General features: G+C 35.8%; 1 protein-coding gene across 1 annotated transcript; it reads left to right on the forward strand.

The window, feature by feature from the left end:
* The first annotated feature begins 835 nt into the window (after window positions 1-835).
* LOC120337175 (fibrinogen-like protein A) lies at window positions 836-5,537 on the forward strand. Its single transcript, XM_039404895.2, has 7 exons — window positions 836-944; window positions 1,741-1,841; window positions 2,433-2,547; window positions 3,019-3,164; window positions 3,528-3,624; window positions 4,192-4,288; window positions 5,106-5,537. Exons 1-7 carry the CDS (start codon window positions 836-838, stop codon window positions 5,419-5,421), a joined length of 981 nt encoding a protein of 326 aa, XP_039260829.2. The 3' UTR covers window positions 5,422-5,537.
* The last annotated feature ends 9,310 nt before the right edge of the window (window positions 5,538-14,847 follow it).

Below are 14,847 nucleotides of genomic sequence, written 5' to 3' on the forward strand. Positions count from 1 at the left end.
ATTTATTTGTTTGAAATCATTCTTTGAAGGTGGTGAACTCTGTCACGCCTCATGTTGCTGTAAATATATACTGTGTTTCATGATATTTTAGATACCATGTTAAAATATAAAGAATCTAACAAGTCGCAATTGTTGAGTAAATGTAAGAATAGCTGAAGGTCAATGGAGTCAATCCCCATAGCTATGGATACACGTAATTCAAATCTTCATTTGAATAACTCATTACAAAGCTGACATCATTTTGATTAAGGAAGGTTAGAATGTTGATACAACAGATATGCACACGACAAAATGAAATTTGAATTTCTCTTCCCGAAGACATCTGAGTCGGTCCACCCTGGGAACCTAATCACGTTGGGATAAAAAATTTAATGATAAAATGTAGTTGATGTTTTATAGAAATGAATGACGAAAACGTACGAAGTGAACCTGCGGTATGGAACACCGTGTCCAGCAGGTCAGCAAAGGCCATGAACCACTGGTTAGCAATGCATTAACGTCATATTCTATGTTTGTGGACCAATAGCTTGATGATCTAATAATCGTTTTCGCATAGTCAGGGTTGATTCCAGAAATAACAATATTGATGTACGCAATCACGCGGTTTGATTTAATGAAATACTATAAAACGACCTGAACCATGGATTCCAAGTAACCTTTCAATGTCGTGGCACCCACCACCAAAAGACACAGTGTGATATATATGTATTCAGATAATGTTTTTATGACCCAAGAAAATAATATCAATCATGGTATGATATCCGTCACATATCTTCTACGTATTTTTATAAATTATGCCACAGAGTAACATTTTGTAATCAGTATAGTTGCCAAGATGTCTACTACACAGACAGAATTTCGTGGAAATTTCCCGCAAGTAAGGACGGTGGTACCAGATACGAATTTCTATGAAATCCCCATCTCGCAGTCAACAAAGAGCGAAGGTATGTTTTTTTATTAGATTTATAGTCGACGCTACAGAAGTATGTGCACCAAGATGGCGCACAACCTGGTTACCCTAACCTGGTACACATACTATGTTCAGGTTGTCCGCCATTTTGGTGCACATACTTCTGGAGCACCATATAGTCAACTCACGCTATAGTATCGAGAACCGGCATTATGCTGTTGGTAAGATAATAAGAAAGAAAGGCTCTTATTTGTGCTGGCGTATGAATATAGGCAAAAGTATTAGTATTCATGAAATATCAGAATTAATGTGGGCTCTAGTATTATAGCCAAAGAAAATTCTGGTTGCTATGGAAAATATAAAGCACTTCGCATGAAATATATGGCTAATATTCGGCTAATGTTTGTATTAACAAGGTAGCAATTTTCAAATACGGTATATATGAAAGCCAAAATAAAGTAGTATCATCTTTCACAGTATTGGTAATCTTCTTTATCAAAAAACTCCCGACTATGATGACCACCAGATCCCTGAAATGCGATCGCGGTACCGACAAATGGGTGCGCAATTTTTTTTTCATTTTGTTGGGGTCATCACACAAAACTTCATAGTGAAAAACGAAATTGAAATGAAATAAAAGCAATAGATTTCTAGCGACAACAACAATCTTTAACCACTGGACTGGGCTTATTTCGAAGCAATTGGCCCTTTAGCTAACGAGAGAAGCAATATTTTCACAAACACAAGTATACTAACCGCAACAAAAATTGAACACACGATCCATAAAGCCACACTTTGTGTCCAACAAGTAAATTCTGTTATTATTTTAGGTAATAAAGACACAACAGTAAGAAGAGGACTGATTGCTCTGGCAATATTTTCATTAATGGTTGTTGGGCTTGTTGTTTTCGGTTTTGTGGTCATCATACAGGTTGGAAATATATATCCGGGATCGTTTTATCATTAAAACGGAAAGTGTGAATGTATTTGCATAGTAAACATACCTCACAGTCAATTTCACTAACAGTGGGACTGACTCATTTTCAATAACAAAATTCTAAATGCAGAACAAAGTACAGAAGAATCTTTAAAACACGAGAAACTTTAAGGTCTTTGCTGTCTCTCCAACTATTACATTCAAGATATAATGTTGTTATTATATGTCCAAACGTGAATATTTGATCAAAACATCCAATAAATTTTTGTTAACAAAAATTGTTTATAATGAAGTGTTTAACTAAAAGCAATAATTGATGCAAAATTTCACGGGCTTCAAATGTATTTTTTGAAATATATTCAAAGCTATTTTTAAAATGGCTGAACTTGATTTGATATCCTAAACTAGGTTCGACTTATACGCTTTTTTTTAGATCAACCGCCAATTACAGTCTCAAATTCAGTGACATGTTAAGCATTTCGCTGTTCTAACAATCAATTGGTTTTCTGTGGATAGGAACCAAAACTATCCAATTTCTCTAGTATTTTCAAGTTGACACTGAAAACGACTAATTGATATTCACAGCTTCAGAATGAGATAAAAACTATGAAAGTCAAAATGGCACATCAAGGAAACCACCCAACCTTTGAAATTTCACGCTTAAATCATTCCGTAGAACTTCTGCTGACAGCCATACGAGGTAACTAGAACACACATCAAATTGCCGAGAATATGCCTCGCGTATCCGCATAAGCCATGAGGTTTCTCGCGGAACCAAAATGAATATGCTGGGGACAATGGAACTAAGTCACGTACTCCACTACTGCATTTCAATGTCATTCCAATTCTTTTCAATACTGCATTGCGATATATTAACTATAGTTCTGAAATAAGCTATTGGTTCCGTATTTAATGTCATCAATGTGAAATAAATTGGAATTTTGTTATTTCACACAGCAATTCATCCTTCACCACACCTGTCATTTCGATACCGTACTCAGTTATTAGTTAAATATTTGTTTTAATTGAGGTGATAAATAAAACAAATTTGATTCTTCAATTGGTTGAGGTATTGTGTAGGACTCCTCGTGACCCTCAAGGCCAAATCTTTTAGCGACGTAAATGATCTTGAAAAGACATTTTTCACTTTAGTCTCCAATAATTTTTAAAGGTTTCCCAAAGAACTGCACAACTGTAAACCGTCACATTGCAAAACGTCGAAACACAACCGGCGGAGTCTTTGATATTTATCCTGAATCGGAAGACAAGCCTGCCGAAGTTTACTGTGATCTCGAAACGGATGGAGGCGGATGGATTGTATGTTAATACTTATTTTAATAATTGCTTTCAAGTAGCCAACATTAGTATCTTTTCTCTTTTAACTTATTTTTTCGAAACACTCACGCAAATTCGGAAATTTCAGAAATAAACCCAATTCATTACTAATGGAAACAACTTTAACAGCATTTGTTATTTGTAATAACGAATAATCTCTCACAAATTAAAAGGATTACTTTTTTTCTTTTTAAGCATTTTATTGAAATTCCGAAAACTTTTAGATAAAGATATCGTCACGTCGTGTAACCGTTTAAATATAATTTGAAAAAGAACTCATTGATAAGTTGATAACTGAGGCTAAAAAATCACAGTTGAAACATAATTTGTTATAATATTTCTAAGGTCTTTCAAAGACGAATGGACGGAACGGAAGACTTCTACAGAGGATGGAACGACTATGTTAACGGCTTCGGAGAAAAAGATAAAGAAATGTGGTTAGGTGGGTGAAGTACATTTCGCTATAACAAAAGTAAAAGTTTCGCATTTGATCTATTCTATTGCATCCGAGGGCTGGCAAATTTTGTGGTGTGAGTCTGACCATCATTAAGTAGCAAATGTTACACATAGTAATAGAAAATAGCATACGTGCAGCAGAATTCACCAGAAGTCTCAAAGTTTCATCCGATTTCCTTCAGTCGAGATCTCATGATAAATTAAATACCCATATACAAAGCTGCAAGGGAGAAAAAACTTTGGTATGACGATTCTTGCTAACATGTTTGAAGAGGTGGTCTCTGCGACAGCTAGCCATAAATGAAACAAAATTAAAAATTCTCAACTTAGATCAGAATTCCGTTGAGCTTTTTAGGAAAATTTCATGTGAAATTGGGGGTTCGATGAATATAAGTCGCTCTATTTAACACTTTGAAGACATTGTAAAAGTTTTTGTAATTCATTTTGAACATTCATAAAGTTTGAGATTTCCAATGATAAATTGAATATTATTTTCTTGCTTGACGATGCAATGCAGCTAGTTGTTCATATCTTTTGCTTTCACTACATTTAGGCTTGGAAACAATTCATCAACTGACTAAAACGGGAAGTTACGAACTAAGAGTCGATTTGGGAGATTTCAATGGAAACAACGCTTATGCCAAATACGGGTAAGTGCGTAAGTGGCAAGGTATAATTAATCCCTATAAATGTGACTTGGAAGAACAAAATAGGGTACTCCCGCAGTGTGTGTACCAAGGAAAATACCTTGATATATTATATTGAGTCATAAGATTATTTTACGTCATGTCATGAGTGAGGTTTAGTTCATGAGCCATTAGTATTACTAAGTTGTTATTATAATTTCACCATTTCCGCGGGTATCGGTTCTTTACATAATATAAAATATTGGCACATACACTTCTGGAGCTTCCAAAATAGTTCTGCCCCAAGTATGCAGTTATTTATTTGTGTTGCAATAATGTTCAATGACAGCCAACGGGAGTTCTCTCTATATTTACGAAATTTGAGTCATATAACATCAAAACAGTAGTTTGTCATCAAAAAATTAGTTTTGTGTCACGACGAGATATACAAAACAACATATGTGTTGAGGATAAATAAAGCACAACCGGTGTTATCGAACCAAGAATGTCCAAATAAATTGAATACATTCAAATTTCGATGTTGTTAATTCTTTATTTCATCTATAATTTAGGATATTTTTATTTAAACATGTCCTTTTAAGCATTTATTATCTTATGATAGACAAAACTTTAGTAACTACTGGCATAACAATAGAGAATACTAATTGTCCCAATTTCTCTGAATAACTAAGTTTGATTCTACGAAATCCCGAGTGTTTTGCGAAACGGACCCATTCCAGAATATGTTCGATATTTCATATCCGAAAAGATTAGTTTAAAATGTATTTGATTTCGAGCCATGACAGCCTATATTTTAACGACAACTTGTCCGTTTTTACAGAATCTTCTCTATCGCATCTGCAAGCGATAAATATCGGCTGACACTTGGAGAATATAACGGGACTGCTGGAGATCCATTCACATATAATAACAACTCACAGTTTACTACAAAAGATTTTGATAATGATCGTAATGATGTCGACAGTTGTGCGGTAGATCGGAAAGGAGCTTGGTGGTACAATTGGTGCTCAAATACAAATCTGAACGGCGTATACTTCAATTATGGGAAAACGGATCGCACCTCAATCTACTGGCATAACTGGAGGCAACTTCAATCCTTAAAATTCACAGAGATGAAATTTAGATTGAAGACTTAATTTCACATCATGAAATCGTTGCATTGCACAGAAAACAATATATATATATGCTACAGACGCCATTAATGTGTTTCTAAACAAAGGATTTCTTTAGATTGAATTATTAATAGTTATTATCAATTAATTTGGTGATTGGAGACATTGTCTCCGTTAGTTGTTAAATTACTATGGACCTATTTCAATCAATTACTTGAGGAAACACTTAATTTTTATGTATAATTTCCTAATACTAATAAATCCACGAAAATTAAATCTCCAATCATATCGCGACGATACGAATGAGAGAATACATAAACCATATGAGATTATTATAAAATAACTAAAGTCTTTAATTCCAATATAGTCTTGTTCTCGTTTCCAATTACTCTTTTAATACTGATCCAATATTTAAACAACGCGAACAAACTATTGACAAAAATTTACATTACAATTGTAGTCATGTTCTGCTTAGTGCTCATACAAAAAATATTGCATTTTTTGCCTGGTTGTAATTAGGTGGGCCCTTAGATTCGAATACTAAATTCTTCAAATCGGTTTGGACAAAAAATCGAATCGCCGCCATTTTTTTTTTGTACGCTAAAGGTTGGGGTGAATTCTTTCAATTTTTTACCCCCATTACAAATAAAAATGTCACATGCAATCGCATATATCTTAGTGTTCGACATTCAATTCGAAAATATATTCGATTCGATTCTGAAAAAATAAGGTATTCGAGAACGACAAGTCCTAGTTGTAATAACCAAGCTCTGGTTTACCGCGTATTTTTGATTTAATTGGTTTTCATATATTTGATTATAACCAATTGACGCTGTCTATATTTTAATATATCTTTTATTGCTTTGCACAACGTTTGACGTTTTTTGCCGTGCATTTATCTTGTTGAATTTTCTCATATGTTCTTTCTTGTTAAAAAATTTTAATATTAAAGGTTTTCAAATATCTTTAATTTTAACCAATTACCTTTTTAACCAAAGCCATAGTTATACATATGTTTACTTGAGTTGGCGCTTGATAATGGTTTGCAAGTTTCTAATATTCATTCTTAATCGCAATATTTTAGCACACACCATTTAAAATTACTGATAGATATAATTTGCTTATTCTGATAGTCAGATACAGATTTATTCAGATCGGGGATCGTTACAAGTACAACTAATGCAAAACTGGTTGGAAAAAATAAAGACCATTTGTTTGTACAAAAATTTCGAAATCACGACTAGAATCTGCCAAATTGCCCGAGTGGCTGCTAAAATAAATAAAGTTATCACAGAGGTTGATGCTCGGGAAAACATTCATAGATCAAAAGCCGCATAAACGCTTTAGCATTCAGTTGATATGAACTGTAATTATGCATGCAACTTCAAACTAGACTACTTTTTATTTATTTTGGCCCTAAATTCATTCGTACACTCACTCGCTTTGAATCACTTATGAATAATTTGCATATATGTGCATCAATGAATTCAACTGGATTGTGAAATTCCCCCTCCAGCAGTTGGTGTTTTGACTTAAATGCAATCTCGAGAAATTAACTATCTCTATCAAGAGATGTTATAATAATGACGCGTACGGTACGCACCGACAAAAACAGTAGTTACACAATTCTAAAATTTTATTATTTTCAATTAGATATTTGAACCGTGGTTGTCGCTGCTTGTTTGATAACCATCTTTGGTTCCCCGCGGTTTTGCCTTGCCCTGTAAAACTGTGTAATTTTCATTTTTTTCAAATATTTTTTGTGTTCTATTGTTTTCTTTTTATATACTGGTTGGAAAAATAAACTTGACCTGACAAAGCAATCTGCGATTGCAAGTTGCAACCTACATCCCTGTTGGATAAGTTATCATTTTGAAGCGCAACTCGTTTACGCGACAGACGCTTTGGGAATCTAATCTTCCTTTTTATATGTTATCAACTAAGACAATGTCTCCCAAACTTTTTGTTCGTGCGGCGTCAAATTACCAGGAAAAAAAATCTCACGGCCCACTTACACTAAAAATGAATGCTTTTAAATAAAACGCAATTTTGTGACCGTTAATGTGTACTTTATGCAGCGACGTACCCTTTGCAATCTGCCGCACCAAAATGTAAATTATTTGATCCAGTAATAGCACTATATTGTCTGATAATAAGTTTTGATAAATTAAATATATGCTGTTCGGTGATTCTATTTTAATTTACTTCTCAAGTCGTTGCTAATATTTTATTGACTTAGTCTATCTGGGACCTAGGTCATTGTATACAATTTGTTACAGTATTTCGGTATTGGAATAACACTGATCATTCGCACACTGTAAATCTATCATGCTTACCAACTATTATTTAATGCGATCCACACCCTTATTAATAATTTCATAGAGGAAATTGTTAATGAAACAACCTCATCCTAGTGCAAGCCAAATTCATTAGTGATTAATGTGCAACTACGCCTAACTTTTGTCGAGAAATGGTTATCAATTAGGACATATATATCTATTGTTATTCAACTGTTGGATTACGATTAGTTTTGTTAAATGTAAATAAATATAACAAATGCCGCATAGATTGTGTACAATTTCTTCGCGCTAATAATGGCACACAGTACCGTGTTTTCCCGAAAATAGAACAGGGTCTTATCTCAATTTTCTTTCGAAAAATAACACAAGGGTTCATTTGGGGGAGATCTCTTTTATTTTCATTTATCGAAAACAAAATGACAAAGTGGAAAATTGCGAGATTTTTAAATACACAAAATATGAGAACTGATATTTATTCACACATAAATAACACGTTTTTATTTACAATGTCTCATTTTTAAGGTGAGGGCTTATGATGAAAATCATTTAAAAATTCAGGCTAGGTCTTATTTTCGGGGAATCACGGAGTACCGGTAAATATATACACATTTCTCGTGGCCAGGTTGTACACATCAAGCCAGGATATCCGGAACCAAATAATACATGTAAATACTGTGACCTACCTTTATTAGCCGCAGCCCGCAGACATATATCGCCCATCAGTTTCTTTTCGCCATCTTCCGGTACACCCAAATTGCGGTTGCTGTTTAATTATCCACATATTTGTGTTCCCAAATTGTAGCAGAAACTGGCATTTCCGTAGTGTGAGTACCAGCTTCAGCAGGTTAGGGTTAGGCCATAATTTTATTCCGATTTTTTATTATTTTAGTTGTATTATGAGTTCGGAGACTGTCTGTGTTAGCCAAGTGAATATACCTCATGCCCATAGGTTTCAGTCTCTTTGCACAACTTGATGTAAAGTAGGCGAACAAAATTGGATACTTCCATATTGGTACACACACTTCTGGACCGCAGAATAACTAGCTGTACCGGTAGACAAATAATTTTACACCTGTAAAATATAAATACAACTAAATTATTACCATGTTTAATCGAACAACGTAATTCATTCAGCAACCATAGCCTATATAGAGAGTTAAACAACCAGTTAACTGGAAGTACAGAATGAAAAAAAATCAAGATATCGTCGATAAATGCAAACCAAATACTATAAAAACAAATTTTCAAATGTTATAATGCCTACGATACCGGTATGAAATATTTGTATTACATCATAGGCTAATCACAAAATGACGACTCGCAGTGCAACATTTGAAAAAATGTTAACCATAACTATCCACGTACTCATTTATTTACTCATTCGAAGGCCAGCAGTGACCCGAGAACTTTTACATCAAAATTGCAGAGTTGAGCGTGATTTTTCTATTGATATTGGACAAAGAGAGAATGTTCACTATTTACTTTTGATGTAATGATACGCAAGTTTTCCTTTCAGCAGTCAAAACAATACGTTGGCACAATGCGCAGAAAAACGAATTGGAAACAAAAAGACGGGAATGGCATCCCAATCGAGCAATAGTTCGTTTTCTGCACTTCTCTCATGTATTTCCTTCTCTAATCGCTTATATTTATTTCGAAGCCAATTTATAACGGTTAGCAAGTAACATTAACCAACATGACAAAATTTCTCGAGGGCTCACTTATTTGTTACGTCATAATATATTTCTTTGTAGCCATATGTCATGAAAGGACAAAAAGAGTTTAAATAAATAACGGATTTTTAACAAACGACAATGAATAAACGAACACCGAGTTTCATCAGAGTCTTGAAACTTTTTATCTGATGGAGAAGGACCTTGTTTTCGAGGCTGCGCTCGCGTGCCGAATAAATGGGCTCGCGTGCCACGTTTGGCACGCGTGCCAGGGGTTGCCCACACCTGTCCTATAGTGTCGAGTACGTTTCGTTGTTCTGTCTTGAAATATTAATTTAATTTAGTATCTGTTGTCTGACATTGTTTAATATTGGTTAATCATCTGTGTTTTGTAAGTTGAAAATATAGAATACCGCGACTTAAGCAGCATATTTTACTGAATTATATTAAAAATACAAGGTGACCCGCAAAAAATGGAACCATAAATTTCTCAGTTACTTCTACGAAAATGAAGTAAATTATTTAATTTTGTCTACACTTGAAATTAACTTCTCTTTGTGTAAGTTTGTACCCAAAAATTTCGGAAATCTATGACGTTTTGCATCCTGTTCTTTCAGAACATGTTCCAAATGCCCTCCTCGGAATTGAAAACAGACTTTTTGCAAAATTGCACACGTTGGGGTAGCCTCGTATTCTGGAACCACTGCTGGTCACTTCTATCTATTCCCCAAAGGATGTCCAGCACTTCCTCGGCATACCATATAATGTTTCGTATTCCCCGTTTGAACTCTTTCATTTCCTCCCACAAACCAATAGGCACCGATTAGGATTCATTTTTGGAAATAATTGCCCATTTCGTGCATATTGCAGAAAGTAAAAGTCTCTGTAAGGCTTTTCCTTGGAGGTGCTGCGCCACAGTAAACATTATTGTTGTTGTTGACATCCACTGACCGCAGAAACTAAGTGAGTGATTGACAGTTTTGCAAAACGGATGTATATCTGTCTCTAACGCCAAGGCGTTTAGTGCCGTGACCACGATTTTAGATACCAAGAGAAATTTCCTCGACAATTTAAGACGAGGACTCAAGACTGTTTCGGACTAAAATGAAGTCAGATATTAATAAGATGGTGGCATTTCACAAGGCTCAACCCTCACATTATAATAATGATAAATGGAGAATAAAGTTGTTTTGACTTATTTTGTCAGGGGGGGCGTTTGGTAGTCAAAGAGTTGCCGAAGGGGGCGCTGCGAGAAAAAAAGTTGGGAACCACTGGTCTAACTGCTTTTTTTACATTTCCACAGAGATGTGATTTAAACATGTCTCACACAAGTAGGGATCTTGAATTAAGGAGTCCACCAGGACGACGCGCCCACACTTCATTGATCCATCTTATACACCCCTCGTGATCCATCCATCCGTTTTCTTGAATGTGGATCACTCCATTCGGGAATTCTTGTTTTTTTGGAAAGGTCTTTCTCTTGAAACTTACCATAGGCGGCAATTATGTCCCATCGGCAAAGCACGATAGAACTACTGTGAAACGTTGTTTCTCGTGGCCTGTTGTCTTAACCGAAATGGTTTTCTCGCTAACTTTATTAATAGTTTTGCTTCCTACCATATCAAAATATATCAGATGTTGGGTATTCACGACGGCCTCATGAGAAATGTTTTCAAGATGCTTCCAAAATTACAAAGTAGAAAATTACAAGATTTTCAAATATACAGAATATGAATACAGATATTCCTTTACTTATAAATAGCACATTTTCATTCAAAATAACTGCAAAACATATATTATCAATCATTTAAAACGTGTAGGAGAGATTTCTTGCTATCAACTGAATAAATAAAAAATTCGCGTTATTGACAAGATCTTATTTTAGGGGGAGGGCTTATATCAAAATCATTTTCAAAATTCAGGCTAGGTCTTATTTTCGGGGAAACACGGTATAGTGAAGATGCTCCGAAATGAATCAATTACGATTCATAATAAATATATACAACCAGTTACGAACAGTTCCTACTGGTGTTGTTCTCCCCCTAAAAAGTCATTGACTTCAGCTAATGGGTTTAAAACGGGAGCGAGCTTCCACATGATCTCCCAATCACTGGTTTTGGGGCAATAGTTTGGCTGTACTCAGTCTCGCTATATTCTCGCCACTTAGTACCGCCATTACAGGCCGCTGTATTTCTGTCAGACGCAAAACAATGAAGAATGTGTATTCCACCTGGTACTGATGTCAGTTACCAGCTATTTGAATGGAAATTGCATGCTTTCGCATTTTTTTTTTAGTGATCATGTAGCAAGTTCACACCGCTTAAAATGTTGAACTAAACTTCTTACAGCCGGACGCAAGCGTTCGCTGAATGGCAGACAAATGAAAGCCTCGATTCAGGCATAAGTGCAAAGAGTGAGTGCAGAAACGTATCTCATAGCAGCCAATCTGTTCGAAGCTTCCATGTCCGATCCATTGTCACTGACAGCTCCAACAACAATGGATGGATTCGGATATCTTGCGCAAAATTTTCTTCTCCACTCAACACGATATTTTCACCAGTGTGCCTCTCATTCAGTGGTCTAACTCCGAGAACGCATGCACATAGTTGAAATGTGGAGTCTATATAATAACCAGTCACTTCGTAAAATGACTCCATGTTTCGCTAGCCCTTGCGTCTTATGTCAATGATAAGTATCCTTCGATTAGCTGTTTTCGTAAAATATTTTACTCTGTTCAAATTTGGCCTGCTGAATGTGGATCGGGAATTGGGATGGCATTTCATAATGTGGTTCAAGATAGGTTACGAGGTTACAGAAATTCTCATCTTCAACGACAGAGATGGGCCTCATGTCCCCCGCATTAACATTGGTTATAATTTCTCTGATTTTCTCCTGTCATTCGAGAAAAATCTAATTTTGTCTGATTTTGGCCTTGAACCACTAACGGCCGAGGAGCTCGGATACTCTCGGGTACCGGCGTCAGAATCTGCATTTTACAGTTGAATTTATTAATCGGTGTTTCACTTTGAGGTAGTTTAATAATTTCGAGGTGCTACCATGATAGGCGAAATTCCTCTTGCTTCATTTATAAGCAGTTTTTCGACCGCAACCACCAGGCCTGGGCCCGCTGAAATGCTTCAACACCTAAGATTTTCTCCCCATCGTTGAACTGAATACCGTATCAAGATTACCCGCGCAATTCGCTTTAGCTCGGTAAGAGGCACTTCTCCAGCCCAAAGGGTGCTTTGCCGCGTTCAATTGGATGTCTAACTCTATTAGGGCGACTCTCTCTACTAATCGATAGCACAAATTCTCGAGCGTGCGTATGACATCGGCGAGTGCCGTGTGTAATCTACGCATTCGATTCGGCGATGGACGAGTATCGTGTGCCAATCCACACATTTGATGTACCGGCGAAGTGACGCAGGTCACGTGTTACCAGATATTCGAATAAAAAATGTCATTCGAATAATTAGTATTCGATTCTCTATTCGTCATTCGAATATTTTGCCCAGACCTACTCTAAATCCCTACGTAAGTTAAGTGAGGTTTTTGATCTCCACCCTGAGTTTACGCAACTTCAATTTGAAAATTGTCTCTCCGTTTTGTGTAATAAATTAGCCGATTCCATTTTTGTCTGAGATGATTTTTCTTGTTTTGTTTGCTCATTCGTCATTTTGGAAAGATTTCAATAACCGATATGACAACAATATCAAACAATGACTCTAAATACAAGAGAGCTATGCTCAAATATATGGACACGTAGAGTCACATAATTTTGATGACGTCATAGCGAAAAAAAAGTAATAGCCTTCTGGAGAAAATTTTTATCTTTAACCACTAAAAATTTCAAAGCAATTGGTCCAGTATTCGAAGAGAAAAGCGACTTTTTAAAAACGTGACTTTTTAAAAGCGGTACTGAGTTAGCAGTCAGGCAGCATCTTACCTGTTCACTGTAGGCCATATACGGTAATTGATCACAGAACAGTTGTTCCCTTGCAAATTTTATGTTGTTTACACTTTAGGACAGATAATTGATCACAGAACAATTCTTCCCTTTCAAATTTTATGTTGTTTCCAGTAGACTCTCATCAAAATAAACAAATATAGTAGGCTACAAGTGCTACAACGCTTGCATTACTGCACTGGTAGGACCGTGAAAGAATAAGTTACGGTAATTTCATTGTGGTAAGACACCGGTACCGGCACCAGTACCGTACTTACGTACTGAGCTACCAGCACCGGTTAGCAGTCAGCCAGCATCTTACCTGTACACTGTAGGCCATATACGGTAATTGATCACAGAACAGTTGTTCCCTTGCAAATTTTATGTTGTTTACACTTTAGGACAGATAATTGATCACAGAACAATTCTTCCCTTTCAAATTGTATGTTGTTTCCAGTAGACTCTCATCAAAATAAACAAATATAGTAGGCTACAAGTGCTACAACGCTTGCATTACTGCACTGGTAGGACCGTGAAAGAATAAGTTACGGTAATTTCATTGTGGTAAGACACCGGCACCAGTACCAGTTTCGTACTTACGTACTGAGCTACCAGTACCGAACCTGTAGGTCTGATATTCCGTTCCGCATACGATAGGCTATAAAACTTGCATTGCAGCATTAGTAATACCGCGGAAGGAATAAGTCAATTTCACTGCGTTACGGTACCTACCGGTATGGCAACTTACCAGTACCGACCTACAGTAGCTGTAGTACTGAGCAAGACAATCGATCGCGAAACCGCTTGAAATAAGTGTAAAACAGTGTTCCCATGAGTAAAAATAAATACCACGAAATTTTGTATGAAATATCATATCTCATAGGATTCATATAAAATTTAAGAATAAACAAAAGTAATAGCCTTCTAGCGAAAAAATTAATCTTTAACCACTGAAAATTTCAAAGCAATTGGTCCAGTATTCGAAGAGAAAAGCGACTTTTTAAAAACGTGTCAAAGAACAAGAACAAGAACAACAACAACAACATAATATTGAAACGATCGTTATGTCCACTACGTGTCCAATAATAAGGATATATAATACGTGTATATCGTTCGAAGATGTACTTGTTGGCCTACATTGAAACCATTGACTACACCAGTGACCAGGGCGGACCATTTTTGTAACTTTTTAGTCAGTGATTAAACCTGTTTATTACTGAATGAAGAATTTGTCGCGCCATATTATGACTAGGGCTTGGCATTTTGAATAGAATATTCGAATCGAATAGTAAATTATTCGAATCGGTTCAGAGCAAAATTTCGAATCGCCGCAATCTTTTTTTTTCGCCAATGATCGAGGTGAATTCCTCATTTTTTTATTGACGCCATATTTTTTCAACGCAACTCAGACATATAACTATTTTCGGTAATGTGTTATTGATAAAACGTGTTACTCATTGTGTGTGAACGCTCAGCGAACATTCTATGTTTCAGTAAATTATTTGTTGCACGAATCGATTACATTGAAAAA

The sequence above is a fragment of the Styela clava genome, chromosome 10 (genome assembly GCF_964204865.1).
Source record: "Styela clava chromosome 10, kaStyClav1.hap1.2, whole genome shotgun sequence".
NCBI lineage: Eukaryota > Metazoa > Chordata > Ascidiacea > Stolidobranchia > Styelidae > Styela > Styela clava.